Source organism: Eublepharis macularius, chromosome 7 (assembly GCF_028583425.1).
Source record: "Eublepharis macularius isolate TG4126 chromosome 7, MPM_Emac_v1.0, whole genome shotgun sequence".
Lineage (NCBI taxonomy): Eukaryota > Metazoa > Chordata > Lepidosauria > Squamata > Eublepharidae > Eublepharis > Eublepharis macularius.
Window position 1 is genome coordinate 20,327,781 of NC_072796.1, and position 25,972 is coordinate 20,353,752.

Here is a 25,972-nt window from a genome sequence, read left to right on the forward strand (position 1 = left end):
CAGATAGATGTGTTGTGTAGTGGTTAGAGCACTGGACTAGGGTCTGGAAGAACTAAGTTCGAATCTCTGCTATACCATGGAAACCTGCTAGGTGATCTTGAATAACCTCTCTCTCTCTCTCTCAGCCTAACCGACCTCAGAGGGCTGTTGTGGGGATAAAATGGAAGAGAGAAGAATCATGTAAACCACTTTTGGTCCCCATTGGGGAGAAAGTTGGGGAATGAATAAATAAATAAATAAATAAGTGGGTGAGACATGAAAGCTGATATTGAAATAAATAGTCTTTAAGGTGCCCTTTTATTTGGCTATGATTTGGTTAGGCTGAAAGGTGCCATTGGACTCCTGTTTTACCTTCTTCAAGACCAACTAGATTTTCAGGTTATGATCTTTGGAGAGTCAAAGCTCTAACAAGGCAATCCTAAGAAGAGTTACTCCAGTCTAAATGCATTGATTTCAATCAGCTTAGACTGGAGTAATTCTTCTTAGGATTGCACTGTAAGAGTCTCTCTAACACATTACTAAATACCTAGGTATGCTCAAGTGAATCTCATTTCACATGTCCCCCCTCCAACTTTCCATGCCCTCTGATTGCACAGTCACACTTCAATTTGCTCCACACCACGTGTTTAATATCAGTTCCTCCTCAACTGCCAAAAGTATCCCAGTTTCCCCCGCCTCCCACATCCATTCATTAAAATGCAGATCTTGACACTTTCTCACACCTTAAAGCAATGCAAATGGGCAATTCAAAGGAACCTACAGTATTTGTTCTTGCAACAAAAATAGAGTGGAATGGCGCTTTGCCCTCTGGAATCACTTACAGATGCAGCCCCACAAAGGGAGCTCCAGTGAAATCGGCATTCACGTGCATTGAGCAAGACCAGAATTGAAGACTAGACACACAATCCTGCACTTGCGCGTCCCTTAGTAGTGTAGAGAGACTCTGAGGGCCAAGCTACAAGCGATGAATGACACAGGTTGGACACTTGTCAGGTTCCCTCAAGTTTTGATGGGAAATGTAGGCATCCTGGTCTTGCAGCTTGGCTCTCCAACTGCTGTCCAATGGACTTTTCAACTGTCACTTGTCCAACATTCTGCCAAGCTGCCTACATTTCCCATCAAAACTTGAAGGAAGCTGACAAGTGTCCAACCTGCGTCATTCAGGGCTTGTAGCTTGGCCCTAAGTTGGCCTCTAAGGTGCACCCGGACTCTTCTACTGCCGGACCAACACGACTACCCACCTGACACTTTTTTTATCTGGTTGGTCTGGAAGGTGCCGGGAAGTCTTTTAACTGCAGGGGGGGGGCTCTAGTCCCTGACTGCGCCTGCAGGAAGGCAACCCAGTCGGATCCCCACCAAGGAATGAAACCTCGTCGGCTGGGGAGGCGAGGCGCGGCGCTTTGCTCGTCCCCTCTTCTGCGGCAGGCCCGTGACTGCCGGGCGGCGCGGCGCCTTTAAAAGGCCGGGGCTGCCTTCGCCGGTCGGGCGGTGCCGCAGCGGAGGAGGCGCCTGCCGCCAACAAAAGTCTCCGCGGCGCGCGCGCCGGGAGCGCAACTCTGGCCGCCGCCGCCGCCGCCGCCCTCCGCCAGGGGGAGGACGCGAAGCCCGGCCGGCGGCACTCGCCCAGCGGCGGCCACTCCCCGCGCCTGCCCCACCGCCAGCGGCTCTCCGCTTCTGGCTGCAGCCTAAGAGAGCGGCGGGTTCTCCCTGCCCTGCCTGCTCCGCTCGGGCGGCTCTAGGCATCGCCCGCCTTCCCGGGACGGGGCTGCGGCGGCAGGTCGGGGCGGAAAGTCCCCGAAGACGCGGCGTCGCAGAGCCGTCGCCTCCCCGCGCGGGGTCTCGGCTCTTTCCCGCGGAGCGACATGCTGGGTGTCGGGCGGCGGAGAAGAGCATGAAGCGGGCAGGATGGGTGCGAACAATGGCAAGCAGTACGGCAGTGACGGTGAGTCGGCCTGGCCGGGGCGGGGAGCCTGGCGGGCGCTTCGTGCGGGGAGAGCGGCCGGGCGCGGCGAAGGTGCCGGGAACGGAGAGACGCTCCCTGGGACTCGCGGGGCTCTCTGCCCGCCCCGCCGCCCCGAGTGTTGCAAAGTCGCCGTCCGTTTTCCGGGCGAGACTCTGGAAGTCAGTTCGCGGCTCACAGCAGAGCTGGGATTTCCTTCCAGAGCGTAACAGTTTGCACGCCTGTAGCTCCTCTGCAATCCGCTCGGCGCAGTGGGCTTTGCTCCCGAGTAAGCGTGGCGTCGGATTGCAGCCGCCGGGCTCTAGGCTTGCTCTCTGTTTCCGAGGAGGGAAGAGGGAAGCGTTTCGGTGTAATCCTAAAAAGAGTTACTCCCGTCTAAGCCCATTGATTTCAATGGGCTTAGACTGGTATAACTCTTCTTAGGATTGCACCATTTGTGTGGTTTCCTATAGGCAGTTTTTACTTCTAAAGGGAAACGGGGCCAGGTTTTCCTAAGCGAAAGGGCTCCAGTGTCTTGCAGCCCGCACCCTGTCCTATAGGCATGTCTGTTCATTTGCCTCCATCTATGTCTTGCTGCGCTTTCAAGACCAGCAGATCTATTGGGGCAGAAGCTTGCGCTGGCTTAGTGCCAACTTGGAGGTTCCACAGGGCTCCTTTTTGTGTTGCTGCCACTGCCGGCTACCCTTGTGAATTTGCTGTGTGGGATCGACCAGGATCCTTGCTGTAAAGAGAAGCTGTCTTTTGGAGCATGCATTCAATTCCTGGGGCATTCTGCTCTCTGCAGTTTAAAGGGATTGCGCTTCTGCCCATTCGCTTGACTCCCCGCTAACTGGGAGAGACACACACTGACATCCTTTCCCACTTTGTGCAGGGGTAGATTCTTCTGTCTCAGAGCCTAGATAGAATTCTCTTCCACCAATATTTGCTTTTGCCAAAACGTTTAGATTTAGCACTGGTTATTTCTTTTTACCGCTATAGAGCCGGCCTGTTATAGTTGGGTTCTGCCCTCCGCTGTCAAGTTGCATTTGGATGCTGAACCTTTGCTATCTTCAAGGGGCCGCCCCCGTGTGCTCAGGTGACTCTGTGCCTCCCCTCAAGCAACACATCAGCGTTGCTCAGAGAACTGCCCCGTGGTTCCTTGGGGAAGCTGATCCCATCTGCTGCATCCGTCATGTTCGCCTGAAATGCGATGGTTGGCCATTGCTCTGCAGGTGGAGTCCGCAGCAAGGAAATGTTTGTTTCTCATTGTCGGAGAGCTGTCAGGCACCATACGTCTACAGTTATGATTAGGAAATGAAGCACTTCTACACTTACCTGTTGTCTGTCACTTACACAGAATGTTTCTCATCTGATCCTGAGTTCAGTGAAACCCACTCCTGAGTAAAACAGGCACAGAGTTGCAGCCCACCTTCATGATCTTCCATGTGTGTGTTTTGTCTGTTGTGTTGTTAGCCTTTCTGCTTCTCTTTAGCTCCAACAACAACCCTGTGAAGTAGGTTAGGTAGAGAGGGAATGACTGGCCCAAGGACACCTACTGAGCTTAGTGGCTGAATGTATTAAACAATACGTTTAATATCCCCACAGAAACAGGAGAGAAATATAACATGGTTGGACTTGGATCTTCCGGATCCTAAGGGGCCAGCACTGAGACTGCGACATCACACCGGGGTTTGCCATCAATGTTCAGGAGTCATGGCTTTCCTGAGGTAATACAATGGGCCTGAGGTAATACAATGGGCCTGAGGTAATACAATGGGCCTGTGGTAGAGACGGGCTTGAACTGGGCTTTCCCTCATTCAAGTTGAGCTAGCTGCCCACCCATCTAGCTGTCAGTGGCTTGTCAACGGGTCAAAGTAGACACTATAAGTCTATGATTTTGTTCGGTATGTAGTTATGCGTTGTTTGTAGGCATATCGTTGAAAACCAAAAAAGTGTGTTACAGGCCAAAGGCCTTGTGTGTTAAGGAATATTGAGATGCAATTATAGGTATTGCTTAAAGTTATGGCCTTTACTGAAACTTCTGCTAACTTGAATAAGGGGCGGGAAGATGATCTACATTTGTTTCCGTTCCAGAAAAAAAAAGTAAGTGCTGGGTTTTTGGATTACTTTGCCAGAAATAATGTGAAAGGGTCTTGAATATCTTTCAGAACAGATTCCCCTCACAACCTCTCTCCATCTGAGACCTGACTATAATCTTTCGGGTTCTTTTGTTGTGTGTTTCATTTCAAAATAGTGAAACTTTTAACACACACAGTTTTCATTCTGGTCAAAACTATCAGACAATATACTTAACAACTCCCCTCCCCCCCAAAAAAACAGTATGCAGAAACAAGAGACTCATTAAGTCTGTTATCTTCGTCTAAAAAAGATCAGGCCCTGGATGAATATACCAATGATGGAGGATTGTGGCTCTGGGGCAAAATATGGAACGATAATAAAGTTTTCAGTTGTACTTGCTGAGAGAGAGACAGAGAGAGTAATTTCTCAGAATTTGTCTCACAGTGAATGTACTAAAGTAGCCTTGTCAAAAAGCGCCTCTGTCAGCCATTTCTGATGGTGCTGGTGGGGTAGAAGAGAATCAAATGTTAATTCTTATACTCCACCTGGTGATCGTATTTACAAGCTGAATTTTGGCTGCCTAGGGCTTCTCCCAGGTGTTTGATTATCTGACCTGTGTACCTGCCTAGTACATTTTTCATCTTGCCCTTCCTCCAAGGCGCTCAGGGCAGCATACATAGTGTTCCCATCCCAGGTTTTTATCCTCCCAACAACGCTGTTGGGCTGTAATTAGCCTGAGGTCACCCAGCAAGCTTCCTGGCAGTGTGTGAATTTGAACTTCAGTCTCCTAGACCCCAGTCTGGTACTCTTAACATCACCACATGGATATCTGCACATTGACTTTATTAGACAGATTTCCTGGGGGAAATAAGTCTGTCTGTGGCTGGCAGATGTTAATTAAGTGGAACCTCCACCTGTGGAGGCAGTATGAAAGACTGAGCCAAAAGAGCGTTCATACGCGGTTCGTAAGCTTTTTCAGAATCATCTAGACGGCTCCTTCTGGAGCCACAGCACTGGACTAGATGGATCTTTTGTCCGATTCAGTATGGGGAGCGGCAGATCACAGGCTTTGTATGGAGGAAGTCCCAGGTTCAATCTGTGACATCTTCAGCTGCAAGATCAGGTGGGAGGTGATAGACAAGATTTACCAAGGGTTTGACGTAGGATAAAGCCGCTTCATCTGGGTCTGCATGATCGTTCTTATGAATCCATGCAGATTGTTTGCATGGCAGGAGGGAGTGGATATTGGCACAGGGATCTTTTTTTAAAAGCAACGTTGTCTTAGCTCAGTGACTTAGGCTCAGACTTGGAGTGGGGAGATATTCTTGTGCAGGTATGTACTAGGCAGGTACATACCTTTATGGTATAAAATGTGTTGTGTAGCTTGATTGCAATACATATATCTGCTCCATAGTCTCGGGTAGGTTCCTGAAAGGAAGAGAATGAGACTGGTCTGTGATATGCTTCTGAAAATCAAAACTGATACCATCGGTAGTAAATCCAGGCATCACCAGGCCAAAGTTGGATGTTGTCCGAATGGCGGCTACTGTCGCCTCTGCATACTGACTGGGTGGGGTGGGAGAGGAACGTTGTCAGTAATCTGCCTGCTGGGCTGAAAAAGATGTGTATGCACACACATGCAGACTGGTTTAGAGTCTTACACCTTCCCTAACCACTATTTTAACTCTTAAAACAAGCTTCAAACCTACCAGCGTTTCTTTGATCTGGAAGTCTGCCTCCACAGTTCTAGATATCCAGGGATTGACGATAGGCTATTCAGAGGTGATTGTCTGGGCATGCACAAAAGGCTCTTTCTGACTTCATTGTGTTCAGGGACTAGTCAGGGGTTATTCCCTGGTTCCTATTCTGCTTTGATGCCTCACACAGAGAGAAACATGGGGGTCTCCGATGAACACGCCGTGCACGGAAGAGCTGGTACTAACTATTCGTTTGCTATGGGCTTTTGAACAAGCCCCACATACATTCTTTGTAATCCTTTGTAGCTTATTCTTGATATTCCAGGATTCCTGCGTTGTGTAGTGTACTACAGGACGGCTTCCTGGCTAGATGGCAAGTTTTTCAACCCTAGGGACAAAGCCAGAGAGAGAGGCAGAGTTTAATGTACTCCAGCTGTTTTGTGTAAATGCTACCTCTGCAATTTCACTTTACTAACCCCCCCCCCTTGCATTTAGGTCTATGGAGCAGCGTCTGTCCCCGCTCAAACTGTTGTTCTCCACATAACTCTGTCCTGAGAGAGACATCCTTTTTTATGTTTTTAGTATAAGTGGCTGCTGGAAAGGTCATCTTTTATAAAAATGAAACCAACAGAAATCTTTGAAATCTGGCTTAGTTATAGGTACGTCTGCAAAAATATTTTCTTTTTAAAAAAATAATTTCTGCCTTGTACGTTTTCCTGTACTCCTCACCTTGCTGTCCCAGAAAGTTGATCATGAAAATTCTCTTTCTGGTAATCATCTCCCTTTGGAGCCCGAAGAACAGTCTTCCGTCCTCACGTTGGCCATCCCATTCGGTCCAAAACGTACTGCTGCAGGACCCCTCCAGGAGGAAGGAGTGTCTCGTTCTCTCAAGTGGTCAAATTGCAGAGGTTCTGCAGAGCTCCCTCAGGACATTCTTTCCACCTTCCTCAACTTGGATATTGAGGTAGGGAAGAGGAAGGAACAACAGATCTAGCTGTTCTACCACAACGTGAAACCATCTAGTAGATGGATGAGTCAGTTTCTTTGGCAACAGGTCATGCCTGGTTTTACTCCACCTGAGCTAAGCCCTTTGGTCGTGACCAAGTGGAGAAGTGAGCTGATTGAATAGTACCAGTGGCGTGACCAAGTCCCAGAGTGGTTGCACCAGCCACTTGCTGAATCACAGGCCATTTCTCTTATGTTCCATCTAGAGCCACGTCTTTTCCTCTAGGCTGGGTTGCTTTGGAGGGGGAAGCCGAGGATTCAGCTAAGCAGCCCCCACTCCTTTCATCTGGAAGGTGTGGAATAATTCCTGCTGAGCTGTGATGTTTCTGTCCCTTGCAACAATGGCACAAGTTGGAAAAACTGCAGTTGTAGCGGTTGCCATCTTGCAATCTCTCCCAACTCTTCATCCATTGTCTTGTTATCTTCATAGAGAAAGTCAAATGCTAGGGAATGGGCACGAATCCCAGACACCCTGTGAGTAAATCCCAGACATAACAGATTTCACATGTTGCTCCCAGTTTTCTGTATTGAATGAAAGGGTTATTTGTTCAAGAAGTGCAGGTTGCAGTGCTGGTGGATTTGATGCAATTAGGTAAGAGAATCCTGCTTGAAGGCTGGTATCCTAAACACAATAGGAAATAAATCCACTCGAACTTGATAACTGAACGTACTTCAGAAGACACTAACTTGGGACTGCACTGTTGTCCCATACAAAATCTCACAAGAAGTACAATTGCCAGAGCTACTTCAAGGATGTGTCAGACTTGAGAGAACTTGCAAATCTTCCGCCTCTGGCATCACCTACAGCCAGGGAGTCCTCCTGTTTCATGGAGTTCTTGCAGTGCCAAAATAGGGTTGATACCTGACCTGTGTCTGTTTCCCGTGACCTCTACAGAGATGTTATCCTAACCCCGTAAAAAAAAAAATCATGTGATGGCCTCCTCAATGAAGACTGGGCAAGAGGACCCAGTAATCCTAGGAAGTCACTCACTGGATCCAAAGGTTCCATTTCTTGTTCTCACAAGGATAAGCCATTGAAAGAATTAGTAGATCAGGCTGATGCAGATATGGAAAATTTATTCAGTAACGGGATGCTCAGTTGGTACTTTACGGAGGACAAGGAAGAGGGTACATTGTATACCAAGCCCAAGAGCATCAAGGGGATATAATATTCCCCCAGAGCTCATCCAGATTATCCTACTTCTTTTCCTAGGATCTTTCAAGCTGAGCACTTTAGCCAGGACAACAGCGGCACAATGTTTACTCAGGCAATGGAGAGAAGGGGATGGAATGACTTACGGTATTGCCATGTGGTTGCCCCAGTGTCAGTCCTAATCTTCAGCGTTGTCTTGTTTATCAGTAAGGATGGTCTGAAAGATCTTTGTGGGAGTGGGATGCCAAGAAGCTTCATGGCTTCAGTAGTATTCTAGACGTTGTCTACCTGGTTAGCTCCCCCCCCCCTAGCAACTTTCCTCCAGGCGGATCATCTTCTTCCCCTTATATCCCAGTGTTTGCAAGCAACTCAAGGATGTTTCTTGGTCAGGAGCACTTTTGGCAGGCACATCCATGGATTCAGCGGTAGACTTTAAGGCAATGGTAGCCGTCAAGTAATATGTGGCTTCACAACTGAGACATTGATTCAGGTGCACAGTTGCATTTGTTCAGCACCTGATTTTCTGGTGCCAGCACCTGATTTTCTGGTGCCTGATTTTCTGGTGGGGGAGCAACGGGAAGTGGTCATCATGAAAAGTAAAGGCACGAAATAACATTTTTCCATCTCAAAGAAGGATGGCACAAGTTAAATCTCCGCTTGTCTTTCAGGGGGCCGAACAGCCCCACCTTTGGAGAAGTGCCAGCACTTACAGTTCCAAGAGACCATATCCACTGGCAGAGATTTCAGCCCATAGGATCATCTTAGAGCCAAGCTACAAGTGACGCCTTACACAGGTTGGACACTTGTCAGCTTACCTCAAGTTTTGATGGGAAATGTAGGCATCCCGGTTTTACAGCTTGGCTCTCCATTACAGCTGCAAGACCAGGATGCCTACATTTCCCATCAAAACTTGAGGGAAGCTGACAAGTGTCCAACCTGTGTCAGGCATCACTTGTAGCTTAGCTCTTAATCCTCTAGGGGGAGCAAGAAGGAATATTAAGCTTGATGCTGGACAACCCAAAGAGTCAACATCTTTCGCCTCCAGATGGGCTCCGACAATCATAGATACCCCCGTTGCTGGAGACAGTTTCCAGGGATTATGCACTGGAGTTGGCCGAAAGCAAACCTCTACAGAGTCAGACTTGATGAGTGTCATCTCGCTCTTCATTGACTATAAGACTAAGCCAGTCCCAAGGGTGCCATAGCATTCTGGGCTGTACTCAGTTTTTTCTGTTTCCAAAAAGAACTGAAGTGAGAAATCAGTACTGGATTTGAACTGGCTCATCAGGATTTCCATTCTGAATTCTTCCTTCTGTTGAAGCGTAAAGTCTCATCGTTTCTTAAACTGCCGGCCTTCTTGTTATCCATTCATATACTTCTGACAGATGTCTTCTCAGATGCCCTTCTCATCAGCAGTATCCCAGATTGGCTGAGAAGGATAGGCCATAGAGAGTCTTTCCTAGCTCCCAGTAAGTAGTTTAGAAGTTCAGAATGCAGCAGTTAGATCTATTCACCCCTCCAGAAAACAAACTAGTTGCCAAGGAGTAAATGCCCTTGGAGATGGATTGGCCAAAAGGGTGGCTGCATATGTTCCTGCCCAAGTGCAGTGTACAGAACAAGGGACCCAAATGTAGAAATCATACTGTGATTGTACTACACTACTTGAGATTCCTTTGCTCCTATAGCCAGTGACCACGTGCGAATGTTTTAATTCTTCTTGTTCCCTTCCCTTGGGTCTCGAGTGTTTTGGGAGAAAGGTGGGGTTACAACAATTTTAAATAAATATTGTAACTTGACAAAGGGAGCTCTGACTCTTGAAACCTCATACCTTGAAAACCTAGTTGGTCTTTAAGGTGCTACTGGACCTGAATCTTGCTCTTCTACTATAGACCAACATGTCTGCCTGCCTGAAACTGTATCCTTCATTAATCCTTTTTGGCTAAGAGGTCAAAAGAGTCTGGAATGGTATAATGTTGGTTTTCTCAGCATTGGGGGTACAGCTGATTCAGAGGATAACAACACCCAGGGCTTTTTTTCAGCGGGAATGCGGTGGAATGGAGTTTCGGCACCTCAAAAATGGTCACATGGCCATTAAACTCCCCTCTGTCTGGAGATCAGGGGTGGGGCCACCAGCCATGTGACCATTTTCACTGAGGACGATTTAAACTTTAAGAAACTCTTCCCTTGTTCCAGCTGACCCAAAGTGATGCCATTGTGCGGTCTCAAGTTCCACCACTGAGTTCCACCACCTCTTTTCCCAGAAAAAAAAAGTCCTGATAACACTTGCTTCAGAGGGGGAAGATTCATTTGCTGCCCGACCAGTTAGATTAACAGGAGAGTGGATTAAAGATCTGAGGAGATGCAGTGATCTGAGGTGTTGCAGTGGGTTGGCAACGTTTTGCTGTGTCTGGCATGTAACGTAAGTGGCAGCAGAGTGCTGTGTTGACATAAACCCACCTTAGAGAGTGTTTTCCTGAGGCGTGTACAGTTAGAAGACTTAACATTTAAATTTTATCTCAGCTGTGGGCATTCCCCCCACCCCACCCCGAAATAAACTGTGTTCTCTCACACTTTTAAAAGCAAACCATCTTGCGCATGTCAGTTTTACTTCGGTTATCAATCTGGGCTTGGATGTGCTGTATTTTTAGGCCCAGATCCTATCCCCCTGAACTAATTCTCTCTTGATTTCTTGATTGGAGCTCTGATACAGTGGAGTAATAATTATTGTTATTGTAACAACAACTGCGCTTATATACCACCAGGGCTTTTTTTCTGGGAAAAGAGGTGGTGGAACTCAGTGGGTTGCCCTCAAGGAAAATGGTCACATGGCCAGTGGCCCTGCCCCCTGATCTCCAGATAGAGGGGAGTTTAGATTGCCCTCCATGCTGCTCTGGCGGCGTGGAGGGCAATCTAAACTCCCCTCTGTCTGGAGATCAGGGGGCGGGGCCACCAGCCATGTGACCATTTTCAAGAGGTTCCGGAACTCCGTTCCCCCACGTTCCAGCTGAAAAAAGCCCTGTATACCACTCTTCTAAACAGTTTAGTGAACCACTCAGAGCAGTGAACAGCATTGTTATTATCCACACAATACAGCTGAGGAGCTGGGGCTGAGAGCAGTGACTTACCCAAGGCCGCCTGCTAAGCTCATGGCCATACTGGGATTTGAACCAGCGGAGTGCTGATTTGCAACCCAACCATTTAACCACTATGCTACAGTCATGTCAGTGTGCCTTTCTACAGAGCCTATGTTTACAGATGCTCTCCATATTAACAATTCTATCTCTGCTTGATATGGGGGACTGTAATGTTTAGGATCCCTGTTATATATTAATGGCTGTAAAATACCTTTTTGTTTTTAGATAGTTGCTAGATTGGGCTGTCGTGTCAGCCGCTGTGACCCAAGTGCAACACACTCACCTGCCTTCTACTGCTTATACTAAGTAGACCATCAAGGTCCACATTCTGCACCTTTCACATTTCCCATGAATCTTAGCTTAATCGTGATTTGTGGCCATTGTTAGCTGCCTTCCGCTCCTTGATTCTCTGTACCCTCTCCTGGAGGAGGTGGAATGTCTTCTGTAATTTGGATTTGATTTACAAAAGGTATATATTGGTGGAATTTCCTCTCATTTCTTATGTTCTCTGAACTCCAGGATAACGTGAGAGAAGACCTCCTCCTTCCCAACATCCTTTTAAATTTGAGAACTCAAGAAATGGAAGAAGATCTTTGGGGAAGGTGATGGTGGAACAGTTGCTACCGGCAACTGGGTTTGTGGAGCTCTTACATTATGTCCCAAAATTCTTTGTACTGTGCCAAGGTTCTTTGGCAACCAAACTGAGGTGAATGGCTTCCCCGAGAGTTGGGGGCTTGAAAAACCGTAACCTGAAGGATAGGGGCAATGCTGTCCACATCTGGTCATATATACATCTTTTATTTTCCCAATTGTTGCTTATTTGACTTGGCTGAAATGACGTAAAAATGCCAGAAATATTATTTCAGCGTAGAAGAATTAAGGCCACCCGTCTTTACTTGAATTCTGGAGGCAAGCCATTGCTTACTGTGCTTTCATCCTTGCTACAGAAATTGAGAAAACACGTTCTCTAGTAGAGATCCTTCTGCGGGTGAGAACTCTGGAAAATGTGTAGTTTCAAGGAACTCCAATCCTGGCCCATTATTTAAATTGATGGTCATTTATGTGTAGAGAGATATTGTCCTGTCATGTTTTATTCTGCTCTTCTTCCAAGAAGATGTTTTGGCCTTGCAACGTTTTGGCGTTGCAAAAACCCTGTGAGGTAGATTTGGCTGAGAGAGTGTGACAGGCCCAAGTAGAGTTGCCAGATTCCTATACCCTCCTGGTGGGAAGGTGAGAAACATAGCACTTACCTCGTGTCTTCTTTATGTTTCTTTTCATGTACATAAAGCATGCACATACTTCTGCACTTCAGTGATGGCATCACTTCTGGGAAGTGACATTATCATGCCAGCCGTGAGCGTGCTCCCACACTTTGCACGGGGCTAATTCTGGCCCATTTGGGGTCAAAAGTGGCCCCTACAAAGCGCAGGAGCACACCCGTGATGTCATTTCAGGAAGTGATGTCATTGTTCCCCCCCAGAAGCGTGCTCGCTGCACTGCACATGTTCTGAGGGTGCCTGCCAGTGGTAAGCAGTCTCCAAAGGTGGCCCCAAACCACTGGGAGATTGCCCACCAGTGGCGGGCACCTGGGGTCACCCGAGTGACTTGTGGAGTAATTGGTGGAGCCCAGTTGACTAATAAAGAGTGTTTTCTGACTAATATGGCCAGCATTGTGTGTGCTTTAATTTTGACAACGCCTATGTTATCCAGTGCAAAGAAAGAGGGGCTTGGATTGGGGAGAGCGGCATTTAATCTTTGCCTGTCCCTTGTGCTCTTATCCATAATCAGAAGTTAGTTGTCACTAACTCACATTGCTATCAATTTTTACCATTAATTTCAGGCCTTATATGGATCAAGCTGGATGACGGGGATCATTGGTGCAGTATTTACTCAGCAGTGGCATCTGGATTTAAAAAAAAAAAAACATTTGTGAATCTTTGATCATTTGAGATGAAAAATGTGTAGGTTTTTTTTAAAGTTTATAATTAGAGTAAGGAGATGGAATTCCACCCATTTCAAGGCTATATGATGAAGTTGATATCTATTTAATCTCTTTTTCCCTCTCCCCCTCCAGTTTTGGGAAGGAGGCCAAACTTGGACACCAGGCATGGCCCAGCATATTTTGTTTATGACATTTATAAGAAAGGTAGACAGCGCATTCTTTTTATCAAATGAAGAGTAGAAGTGGCTGTCCTTAATACAGGCACTTCATGCCTAGCTGTTATTGTCTTGCCTGTGCAGTGGGAGCTGGGGGAACTAATGGTTGGTACATCTAGTGAAGCCTTCTAAGAAAAGAAAGAAACAGGAAGTCCTTGCTCAGGGTCACATTTGAAACAGGAAATTCCTATACAGTGACATACGTTTGTCCAGTTAACATCCTAAATCACGTGACAGTTTTGGGTCTCCGTGGTTTGCGAGATAAGAGAACTCTGTTGCAAATTAGCGTATTAAATTACCCCGCTCCTGCTTATAGATGCATTTTTGCCTTGAAGCATTCTCAAAAATAAAGAATAATAAGAATCCTCCCGGTAAGTGATGCTTTGCTAAAGCAAGGAATATATGTATTCCTTATATATATACACAGTAGTCTGCTGCGCCTTGTTTCAGGAAAGCCCAGTGTGTTCCATTTTGCCATCCTGTGACCAGTCATTATTTAAATAACATTTGGAGCCACTTTCTTCACCCAAGGTATTATCAACAACTGAAGCAAAAAATCATGTGTGAAAACACCTGTAATAAGTTTCACAGCACTTTGAATGGCAGCAGCGATAAAATTACAACCTGCAATGAACTAGAACTAAAATAATGAGTAGGAACACCTTAAAATGGAGGCCAGATATTAAAGGCCAAATCATAAAGGTTTAAAGATGTTTAAAATTTATTCTGTTCTTCTTTTACTCTCCAGAGCTATAATGAAATAAATCGATTGATAAAATTTGGCAGCAGCATAAATTTAAAAGAAGAGTTTCTCTAGCTGTAAAAAATAAATTTGGTGGTACAGGTCTTTGCCATTCTTAACCTGGGGGGAGGGGGCCTTTTTAAAAACTTGGTTCCCTTTCAGTGAAATAAAGAATATGGGCATGGTATAACCGTAAACATTAGGCTTTTACAGGGCTTTTTTTCTGGGAAAAGAGGTGGTGGAACTCAGTGGGTTGCCCTCAGAGAAAATGGTCACATGGCTGGTGGCCCCGCCCCCTGATCTCCAGACAGAGGGGAGTTTAGATTGCCCTCCGCGCCGCTCAGCAGCACAGAGAGCAATCTAAGCTTCCCTCTATCTAGAGATCAGGGGGCGGGGCCACCAGCCATGTGACCACTTTCATGAGGTCCCGGAACTCCGTTCCCCCGCGTTCCTGCTGAAAAAAAGCCCTGGGCTTTTAAGATCTCTGTCTCCAAAAGTCAGCAAGAAAGATTTGCAGTGCAATCCTATACAGAACTACACCCAGGGCTTTATTTCTGGGAAAAGAGGTGTTGGCTACAAGTGACGCCTGACACAGGTTGGACCCTTGTCAGCTTACCTCAAGTTTTGATGGGAAATGTAGGCGTCCTGGTCTTACAGCTTGGCTCTCCATTTAATTGAAGTTTACAGAACGCCCCCCCCCCACAAACACGCCCAGCGGAGGGGAAGGGGGGGCGCCCGGCAAGAGCCCGATGGCTGCACTCCCCTCCTGACCGCATGTTCTCCCTCCCATAGACTGCTACTCTGTAAACTTCAATTAAATGGAGAGCCAAGCTACAAGACCAGGATGCCTACATTTCCCATCAAAACTTGAGGGAAGCTGACAAGTGTCCATCCTGTGTCAGGTGTCACTTGTAGCTTGGCTCTCAGTGGTGGAACTCAGGACCGCACAATGACGTCACTTTGGGTCAGCTGGAACAAGGGGGGAGTTTTTTAAAGTTTAATTCACCCTCGGTGAAAATGGTCATGGGGCCGGTGGCCCCACCCCCTGATCTCTAGATAGAGGGGAGTTTAGATTGCCCTCTGTGCTGCTGAGCGGTGTGGAGGGCAATCTAAACTCCCCTCTGTCTGGAGATCAAGGGGTAGGGCCACCGGCCATATGATCATTTTCAAGAGGTGCCGGAACTCTGTTTCACTGCGTTCTGGCTGGGGAAAAAAGCCCTGGGTGTTACCCTATTTACAATAGGACTTTACCTATTCATTAGTTTTGGAGAGGATGCTGTCAAAATCAGAATGCCAACTTGAGCATTGGAAACAAAGCACCAACTTCTTTTGGCCTGAGTAGAAGACCTGAGGGATGATGGGTGGTTATTTAGGTTAGTGGGCCTCGTAGTAATTTGGTACTAAAAAGGAGAGGGAGTAAGGGAATGAACTGCATCCATAACTGCATAATTTGCAGTTCCAAACAAAACAACCCAACATCAAGAGCCATTTGAGCACTTATTTTAAACTCTGGAGGAGATCTTGTCCACCGTTCTCAAACTGACGGGATTTGCTCTTCTCTGTTCTCACCCCAAAATAGCTGCTACAAGAACATTTATGCTGCCAAAGTTCAAGTTTTGAGCTTTCCGTATACCTGTATTGAAAGTTACGAGTTAAGATTTAGGATCTTTTGATAAGTGGGGTACAGCTGGAAGATTTCCCCCCAACTTGGCATGGGCTTCACTTAGGGATGTCACGTCCCCTGGTGGGGGTGGGGGATCCCCCAGTCCCGCCCTCTGCTCCCTGCCATCACTCACCTGACCAGTGGGGGAACAGGTCTCCTGGGCATGCTCCCAGGGCAGAGTGTCAGTGTCACTCCCAGGAGTGATGTCATCATGCAAGGCCCAGGAGTGCTCCTGCACTTCACAGTGGGCCAGTTTGGGCCCCCAAAGGGCAGAATCAGCCTGCTTTGAAGCACAGGAGCGCTCCCAGGCCCTGTGTGATGATATCATTTACTGGAAGTGATGTCATCGTGGTGCCTTGTGTGCGCGTAAGGCTTAAGAACAAGGTGAATGTTGGGTCTCCCCCCTCCCATCAGGAGGGTAAGGGGACCTGGCAACCCTAGCCTCACTTCAGTTAACACACCTGTGGTGTGCAGTGGAATATCCTATGAAAACACTGTACACAAACTGGCCTAATGTAGCACAATCATATTGTTGGCTGTTCTCATTGCTGCTTTCTTGGGGGCTCTTTACATATTATGGAGTAGACATGTTGGGTCTGAGGTCCCCACACAGTGTCAGTCAGATGTGAATTACTTGTTCTCTTTAGTCCCCACATGCGTGCTGTCCAGTTCACAGTTGTGACTGTGACGCGCATGGAGTAGGTGTTTCAATGTGTGTCCCCCTCCCCCCCACGCGCGCACCATTTTCCTGATCTGAATCAGTTCTGGCAGGGTACTGGTTGGTCCGTTGGGGAAACCCAGGTGTACTTGCAGGGTCAGGAAGATGAGAGAGGAAAGTACAGCGTGTCCAGATGCACACTGCATGTTCAGTGTTGGTATTGGGTAACCGGGGGATTAACAACCTGTGTGCTTTCCTTAGCCTGTGAAGTAGACCACTTTCCTCCAATGGATGCCTCCGCTGGTAATAAGGATCATAATTTCTTCACAGCATCAGCTATATTAGATATGGGTCAAGTTGGCTATTTATCAGAATCTCTTAACTAGACTACCTTTTAAATTCTTATTGGCTTCATGAAACCTCACTGAGAGAGCACATGCTTCGTATGTGCAAAAGTCTCAGATCCCATCTTTTGTTATACTTTACTTCTTTGAAAATATCAGTTAACAGGGCTGGGAAAGTCCTTTGCCAAGACCATGGAGAGCTGACAGCTGTTGGCTAATGGCCTGACTTGGTTCAATGCAGTTTCGTAAGTGCTGGACTTGTACATTTTCACCAACCTCTGGCTTGTTCTTGTCTTGCAAACTTACTATTTCCTCTTTTTGCATACTGTACTGTTCTTATAATAAAAGACTGTAAGTGGAAGCTGGGTGGCCCTTATAATAGGTCCCGAGGCTGGTTTGCCTTTTATTTGTTAATTGGCTTAAAAGCAGCAACTGTACCCTTTGTGTATATAAAAATCTGAGAACCTGGGCTAGGTGGTGTCCGTGTGTTATAGATACGGCAGTGAATTGTGAACTCCTTGTGTGGGAAGAAGCAATATTAAATTTGTGCATCCCTGAGGGGGTAGAATGTTTGTTAAGTTCGTTTATGAACTCTGAGGCTTTTATCCCTCCAGCATGGGGGGGGGGGGAATTTTATCAGATTTAATTCAGTGAGAGGTGCAACAATAGCCATCCTACTATATAAAAGGCAAGCCGTGTTGGTGACAACTCGCTTTTTATCCTCATGCGGGCGCACTTGCGGGGATAAAAAGTGAGTTGTCAGGAACACGGCTTGCCTTCCCACAGCCATGGCAGCCTCCAGAGGCCCGGGAAAGCCCGGCATGGTGGTGCGGCCCTCTGGAGGCTGTTTTGTAGTCTTCAAATACTTGAAGGCCTGTCACATAGAAGATGGAGTGAAATTGTTTTCTGTTGCCTCAGAGTCGGGCCAGAACCAACGAGTTAAAATTAAGCCAAGAGAATTTTCAGCTAAACATTAGGAAGAACTTCTTGACAGAGTGGTCCCTCAGTAGAACAGGCTTCCTCGGGAGGTGGTGGGCTCTTCTTCCTTGGAGGTTTCTAAGCAGAGGTTAGATGGTCATCTATCAGCAGTGCTGATTCAATGACTCACTATGAACTTCAGCAGATCATGAGCAGGGGTGTGGTATGCACACAAAAATTGGGGTGATCTGGATTCAGGTTTCAGGGAAATAAAAAAAAAATTGGCATCCCTGAAATCCGGGTCAAATTCTCTAATCCAGTTAGAGAATCCTGAATTTATCTAGCCGATATTCCCTGTGGAGAATAATGGGGGAAACTACCTTGGGGGGGCGTGGGGCATTTTTCAAGTAAACACCAAATTTGCAGGGAACCTACTCCTTCCTTTCTACTAAAGACCCCCCCCCCCCATGTTTCAAGAACATTGGACCATGCGGGCCAGTTCTAAGGGCCCCTGAACAAGGTGCCCCTAGCCACTCTCCATTGTTTCCTATGTGGAAAACATTTCTAAGGCAATCCTGGCCAATAGTCAGTCCCAAATGCAAGTTCCACCCCCATGCAAGCTGAACCAGCAAAGCCCCACAGATTCAGAGTAAGGCAAGGGCACCAACATCCAACCCGATAACCCCAAACTGAAGCCAAGGGGTGGGGTGAGGCTCTCTAGAGCCTCAGAATTTAAGAGGCAGGCAGCAGTGGCTTGAAGGGCTCTTTTGGGACTCAGGCGAGTGTGGAGAGACAGAATGGGATGGGAATCCGCTCCGCCTGCTGCCCTCCGGTCCCTTGCAGCCTCATGCCACTCTCCTGTTGTGACATGGATCTTTCCTCCTCTTCATGATGCTGGCTGCCCTCTCGCTCGCTGCTGCTTGCAACCCAATATATCCAGCTCAGCAAAGTTCGGCTCCCTAAATGCGATCTGGGATTCTCCAGTTTGATCCAGCATGGCCAGATTATCCTGGATCAGCATAAATTTGGCTATTTAGCCAGCTCACAGATCCTGGATCGCACTCCCCTAATCGTGAGAGGGAGGGCAGGACGGGATGAGCCAGTGCTTGGTTCTCGTGGCCCTTTTGGGCATGCCCAGGGTAATGCCGACTGCAGCTTTGGGATCTGGAAGGAATTTTCCTCCAGGCCAGGTTGGATCCTAAAGGGTTTTTAAAAATTTTTTGCCTTCCTCTGGACATTGAACAGGGGTCACTGGAGAAGTGGGGAGGGGGTAGCTGTGAATTTCCACATTGCGCAGGAAACGATCCTTGGGATTCCAGCTCTTTGACAACATATTTCCGAAGCTAGTAGACGTTGCTAGCACCACTTCTGCCTTTATAAGGTAGTATTTGTTTTCAGCTGTTAGAATTCTGCACTTGGCATATTTGGTAAGTGTAAAATAGCTTTGGTTCCCTGTGGCTCCTCCCGTACTGATCACATCTTTAGCACTCCCAACGTTTGCTTAAAAAGGCTTTTAAAAGACGCAGAAAGGGGGCGGAAAAAGAAAAGTTGAGGGAAAGAAGCGGGCAGAAGAAGAGAAATGGGGATGTACACGGTCAAAATTAGAATTAGGTCCTGCAGTGCAGCATAATAAAGCCCACCATCCACAGATGCCAACAAAGTTAGGTTTTTATGGTAACATTTCTGTACAAGAAAATAGTTATGCTAGCCACATGACATGCCTAGTGCTTTTACATTATTGGCTTAGGGCCAATTCACATGATACATGTCCTTGTGACCTCCCAGAGGCCCCTTCTACACTGTGACACTGAGAGATCTCTGTCTTTTGGTGCTACACCTCTGAAGATGCCAGCCGCAGCTGCTGGGGAAACGTCAGGAACTACAATGCCAAGACCACGGCGATACAGCCCGGAAAATCCACAACAACCATCGTTCTCCAGCCATGAAAGCCTTCGACAATACAATAATAACACACTTTGTAAACCACTCAGAGTGGGCATTAAGTTGTCCTGAAGGGCATTATATATATCTAATGTTATTATTATTAGTACTAGTAGTAGTATAGAGTTAGCCTTCTAATACTGCCATTTTCTCTAGAGGAACTGATCTCTGTAGTCTGAAGAGCAGTTCTGGGAGAACCCTCAGCCTCACCTTGAAGTTGATCACCCTAGATTTGAAGTCCTTGTGGTAGCCATGAAGACTTTCCGCCACGTGAACTGGCCCTTAGTTCAATGGCTTGGAGATGATGAGTGTCACTCTAGGGCCGATTCCAGACGGCCCTCCCCGTCCCGAAACGTCGCGCGTCGTTGCGTGGAAAACACGAAATATCACGTTTTCTCGCGTGAGTTTTGTGCAACGATGCGCAAAACTCGTGTGAGAAAATGCAATATTTCGCGTTTTCCGCACGACGACGCGCGACGTTTCAGGACGGGGTGGGCCGTCTGGAATCGGCCCAGCTCTGTTTTGTTCACTTAGCCAGAGTTAGTACACATGTTTCTAGTTGCATGAAGAAAGGCCTGTGCATGTGCTGCTGTAGGCTGCTAAGTTCCATGCTGTCCTTCCACTGAACCCTACTAAGGCGCGGGGGGGGGGCTCCTGCCTCAATCCTGCTCTCCCCCCCGCCCCCGCCCCTGCATGTTAACTCATCCTAGATACTTCCACTGAACCAGGCGTGTGTGCTGTTAATATCAGAGGGGCTTTTAATGGGACCCAGTGGTTTGTGTGGCCTTGGAGTTTGCTACTTTTGGCACCAGTTGTCTATAACTGTGTGTCTTTAAGAAAGATTTGGGAAATAGCTTGTAAAGCCACGTGCTTTTGTTTTAGAGGGAATGTTTTTGTGAAACAGCCTGAAAACTTGGTGCAGATGGCACCAAAAACTGTTTTAAACTCACCCCTCCCTTCTAGCGCACACATACGAAGGCCTTGCAGGAGTTCTCCTTGTCTGCCTGGCTTCTGTGAGTGACGGTGATTAAGTTGCAACGGTGTCCCTTGCTTCAGTTTGGTTTGTGCGGAGTTACCTGTTTTGACATGTTTCTCTGGTTTGATGTTGGTCCCCTTGATTCACTTTGGTTCGGCTGGGCATCCCCTTGTGTTTGGGAGCGTGCCTTTGGCCCTGGCAGCCTTGCCCCTGGGTGTTTCTGCCGGAGAGCCTGCTTGGAAACGTTTCCTACGTAGGAAACAATGAAGTGGCTCAGAATACCTTCTTCAGGGGCCCGTGGAATTGGATCCAGGGGTCCAATCTTCCTGAAACTTGGGTGATCTTTAGACGGCAGTCAAGAGTAGGTTCCCTGCAAATTGGGTGGAGTTTACTTGAAAAATGCCAGCCCATCCCCCAGATAGCCACCATATAGTTTTCCCCATAGGGAAAAATGACTGAATAAACCCAGGATTCTCTGATCTGACGTATCCGGATCAGAGACTCTTTCCTGCATTTCAGTAATCCCAGATTTTTCCCTTGGAATTGTGTGTGTGTGTGTGTGTGTGTGTGTGTCCTTCCCATGGTAAGAACGATTAGCTTAAACAATGGAGTACTCTGTCAAACGTCAGTATCTCAGCCGCATGGTCGTCTAAAGAATCAAACAGTGATAAGATCAATAGTATGTTTAGTGGCTGAGAGGATATACTTCAGAAGATTAGGGCCGTGATTCTTCACGGGATTGTCTGTTCCTACAGTCCTTTAATACAATGTATCTGTCAGATGCATTTAGCAGGAAGAAGAGGCCCGCCTCGAACAGATCTGTGCAATTTAGTGGAACCGTAGAAAACCTTAAACAGTCGACGTTGGATTCTTTCAGACTAGACGTTTACCGCTTGGTGGTTTTGTTTCTATAAAAAAATGTATTCTCTGTTTGTATCTTGTTTTCTGTGTATTGGGCTGGGAAAGGGCTCTTGAACCTTTGTTTGCCTCTAACTTGACTGCTCAAATTAAGTGGAGTCTTGAACCGGGGTGGGGGGTGTAATATCTGCAGCAGAGAGCCAGCGTGGACTAGTGGTTAGAGTGTCAGACTGGGATCTGGGAGATGCAGGTTTGAATCCGCACTCTGACCGTAGAAGCTCACTGGATGATTTTGGGTCAGTTACGCACTCTCAGTGTAGTCTGCTTCCCAGGGTTGTTGTGAGGATTAAAATGGAGGAGAGAATAACTACGTAAGCGGCTTTGGGTCTCCACTGGGCAGAAAGGCAGGGTATAAATGAATAGGATAAGATAAACAGAGGAAGGAAATGTTTCTAGTGATGGCACTGCCTGCTGCTGAAAATGACTAAGAGCTTTTGAAGAATGTTGTTTTTTTTCTGAGGGGTAGATTTCCATCTAGTATATTCTCCCTACCCTTCTTCCAAGGGACTTGAGGCAACGTGTTATGGTCTCCTTTGCTTATTTCCGGTCCATGAGGTGAGTTAGGCTTAGAGCGTGACAAGATCCTAGTTTAACCATGCTGGCTCTAGTTTCTCCCACATGACCACCTCTCTCCATATGAGCCTCAGAGGACTCTTTGCTCTAACGGCAAACATCTGCTGCAGGTCCCTGGCCCCAGGGAGGCCCGCCTGGCGTCGACCAGGGCCAGGGCCTTTTCGGTCCTGGCCCCGGCCTGGTGGAACGCTCTGTCTAATGAGACCAGGGCCCGGCAGGATTTATTGTCTTTTCGCCAGGCCTGTAAGACAGAGCTGTTCCGCCAGATGGATGGTTGATGCTAGGCAGAGTCCCCCCGTCCAGTCGAGCATGGTCTGTGCCCTCCCCACTAGCGACATCCTCCATCTGTTGAGCTCCACTGTAAATGCTCTGGTGAAGGTGAAAGGGAGGTGCCTTGTGTATGCATACAGTGCATTTTATTATGCCGCTGAGTATACGTGTGTGTGTGTGTGTGTATTTATTTTTTAAATGTTAGGATGTTTATATATTTATAATTTTAAACTGTGTGATTGTTAGATGTATTTTAAATGTGTGTAAATTGTAATCCACCCTGAGCCTACTGGGGTGGGGAGGGCAGAATATAAATCTAATAATTTAAATTAATTAAATTAAATTATATTAAGATCTTCAGGTGAAGCCCAGAATGGGATTACTCTTGTTCATTGGGTGCGGCTCCCCCTGAAAGTTGACTGGCGTCACAAATTGATTTTTCTAAAGACCAATTTAGGATCTTCTGGTAACGGGATCCTTAGAAAATTAGGTTGCCCACATCGTAAGCTTGCAAACCGTCCCCTGATCCTGCATAGTTTGCTGATCTCGGAGCTTCACGACCGTCTTGGGGTTTTGAGAGTGTTTCTGCTCCCTTTGAAGGATGTCCTTAGGAAGGGAAGCATGTATACCATTGGCTTCTCTTTTGAAGTGAAATGCCGGCCGAACCCTGGAAGCACTTGCATATCAATTCCCACAACGTGGCATACGCAGGTTGGGACGGATGTCATACCACCACATGTGTTTTGTGGGGTCTTCTCAGTTCCTGCATTGATGTGCCTGGTTAGGAGCAGGAGGACCGCAGCACATTTGGAGAAGATGCCTGAAGCCTTTCCTGCTTTACCGTTTCCTCAGCCTGAAAAAGTTCCGGGGTTGGGGTTTGACAGGCCCAGTAGCATCTCCCGACTGTTTGGGGCTGGGAAAATGGTGAAGAGTTGCTTAAGAACTTCCTCCAAGTGCACAATGTTCCTGATATTAATTGGGCTCCGCAGGCACAGGGATTGAGGCAAACCCACAGTCCACACGTAATTGTGTTACCCAACTGGTACAGTCTGTAATGTGTAGAGAGGCAGCAACTGAACTCGGGTTCCACAGCCATCAAGCACAAGAGGTTCAATAACATTGTGTGTGTCTGCTGTGCTGTCGTGGGCAGACGGGGCTGACACAACCTCCAGAGCCTCCTCACTGGGGTATCGGCAGGCCTCAGACTAGAGAGAGGAAGGCGTTAACAACACACTAGGTCTTCCTCTTCTCTTTCTATTGCCTTCCCTTATAGCTGGTTAGTTGGCAGGGAGATAGCATGTCCCCCCAGACCTGAGTCCCTGGCCCTTACAAGGGAGGTCTCTGGGGTATACCCGCCCCTTCTTCTTCTTGCATCCTTGAGGCTGTCCCACCCTCCTGGGTTGAATGGCAGGAGCTATGGCCAATCAGGTATGGCTGGGTCAGGCTGGGTCTCCACCTCTGGTAATTATGGGGTGGTGGGGCCACTCTCGGGCAACGATTTTACAGTTTACCTTGAAAACTGTCTTAAAAATTGCTCCGGAATGCTAACGGCAGTGAAAGTAACCGAGTAAGCTGTGCTTCAGTGGAATCTTAACCAGTGTAAAATGGTCCGTAAGCCTTCTGTTCTGTAAAGCATGCCTTTTTTCAGTCCCAAAGCCATTCTAGAGTAACAAACCTGTATTTGGCAAGTCAGTGAAGTCCTCCTGGCCTAAAGGGACCCATGATTCTTTTGGACCTCCATGGGGCTGGTGCTGAAACGGTTTGTGGCTTAGACTTAAACGGTAGCATGCGAAACTTGGGAGAGGGGAGGGTTAATTCTGGGCGTTCGGCCACAATAAACGGGGTGGAAGTTCCTTCATGTTTGAATTCGGGCTACAGTAAAATAAATACTGTCACAAATGAGGCATAAAATGAAGCCTGCTGGTTATGTCTCAGTGAGAGCTACGTATGCATGCTTTTCAATATAATAAATAAAATATCTTAGTTATGGGCGACGGCTTCAGTTCTATGGTGTGTGGCATGCTAAGCATGCCTTTGGGGTAATAATAAAGTTTGTACCTGACCCAGAAGGGCCTGCATGCAGCGTACTGGACTTCCTTCTTGGCTAGAAATGAATATTTGGAAAAATCTTTGGAAAATCCCACTAATTGCTTTAATCTTTTGTTAGGGAACAGTGGCTCTTACCACCTTCCCCCAAATCCAGCCTGAAACACTGTGGGAATATTGCTGTCGTTGTGGTGGTTGGGACTGTTGAGTTACTGTTGAACTAATAACAATTAATATTTATGTAGTATTATCTATGTGGGAGGTATTTTTACAAAGCAAAAGACGCAAATTCCCCTGCCCTGTGGAGTTTGTAATCTGAATTAAGACTATGGATTACCGGTGGCCCTTGGTGTGGACGAGCAAGGGATTTGAACTCGCAACCCTCTGGGCACAACCGAAGGAGTCACACCATGCCTAAACCGCTGATGCACAGTAGCAGATAAATCCTACACTTTGGGGTGGGTGGGAAGTATGGTAGAAAGAGATAGGTAGGGCTAGGAAACTCACTCATTCCTGAAACTTGTGCAACAGTAAAACATCTTAGGTGTGTCTTGCACCAGCCATGCAAAGTTCCTTTTTAAGTTTTTACTTGCTATATCAAAAACAAAAACCTTGGAGAAAAATTCCAGGAATTACTGTCTGGCAAAGCAATAACTAAAACAGAAGGGGCTCTCAGACTTCCATGCATGCAGACCAAACCAGAGCGCCTGCAGCTTCCCAAGGGCCCTGGAGTCCACGGTTTCTCACCGTATCTGCTTTCTCCCACCCGCGCTTCCAGATCTCTAAAACATCATCATTTACTGCCAGCTGTAGAAACTGCTGCTCCCACAATAAATGTCAAGCAGCAGGAACAATGAATTGATCCGTAAATATCTCCGGTTGATCCGTAAATATCTCCGGTTCTATTTTGAGCCAAGAGTTTAGATGCTTGAGTTATTGACAACATGTAGCGATTCTGCCTTTCTCTGGGCTGCTTTATTAAAGTGCTCCCATGTGGGCATGCATTTTACTGCTCATCTAGTTTGAATAGCTTTCAATATAAGATGAGTGAGTGAAAAAAACCCCCTTTTTTAAACGAAGAAATGTTTTGTGCGTATTGTGTGGTTTGACCTCATTCCTCCTCATAACACCTTTCAGTGCTTGTTTCACAAAAACCATGAATCAGAGCGTACTGTGAGTCTGGACCAGACTTGGTACGGCCGTGGTGAGGATGGTGGTTCTTATATAACAAATCTGTTTGCCAGCAGGGTTGGGAAGAGGGTGAGAGAAACAGAGAACTTCTGTGACTAAGAGGAGAGAAGGCATAATATGTCAGCAGACCAGATAGCTGGGTGCTGATGTCTTGCTCCCTCTAGGATTATTCTTTTGTCTTTCTTGATCTTACTATTTTGCTTATTTGAACCCTTTTTCTGCCTTCTAAACATTTCGAGGCGCATTAAAAGCTGTCAGGCTAACACAGGGTTGCCAGCCTTCTGCTCGGGGTGGGGGATCCTCCGTCTCTCCCCCCACTCACCCCACAACAGCTGATGTGATGGTGCAGTTCAAGTCTGTGAGACTCGGGCTTGATTCCCTTCCCTGCTGTGGAAGCTCATTGGGTGACCTCGGGCCAGCCGAACGTTCTCAGCCTAACCTATCTCACAGGACTGTTATGAAGCCCCTCCCGATGCAACTGCCGAAGCAGTTTTATCATTTGACAGTACCAACGCTCAGAACTTTTACTCTGGCAAGAATGAAGGCTCTTCCCTTGGCGGTTTCGGAG

The 25,972-nt window shown here is 47.2% G+C and overlaps 1 protein-coding gene across 1 annotated transcript in view; it reads left to right on the forward strand.

The window, feature by feature from the left end:
- Positions 1-1,888: 1,888 nt before the first annotated feature.
- Positions 1,889-25,972, forward strand: part of FBXL7 (F-box and leucine rich repeat protein 7) — a 198,051-nt gene continuing 173,967 nt past the window's right edge. Inside the window, exon 1 of the mRNA XM_054984398.1 lies at positions 1,889-1,942. Coding sequence (XP_054840373.1) covers positions 1,906-1,942 — 37 coding nt within the window. The 5' untranslated portion in view covers positions 1,889-1,905. The remainder of the gene's footprint in view (positions 1,943-25,972) is intronic.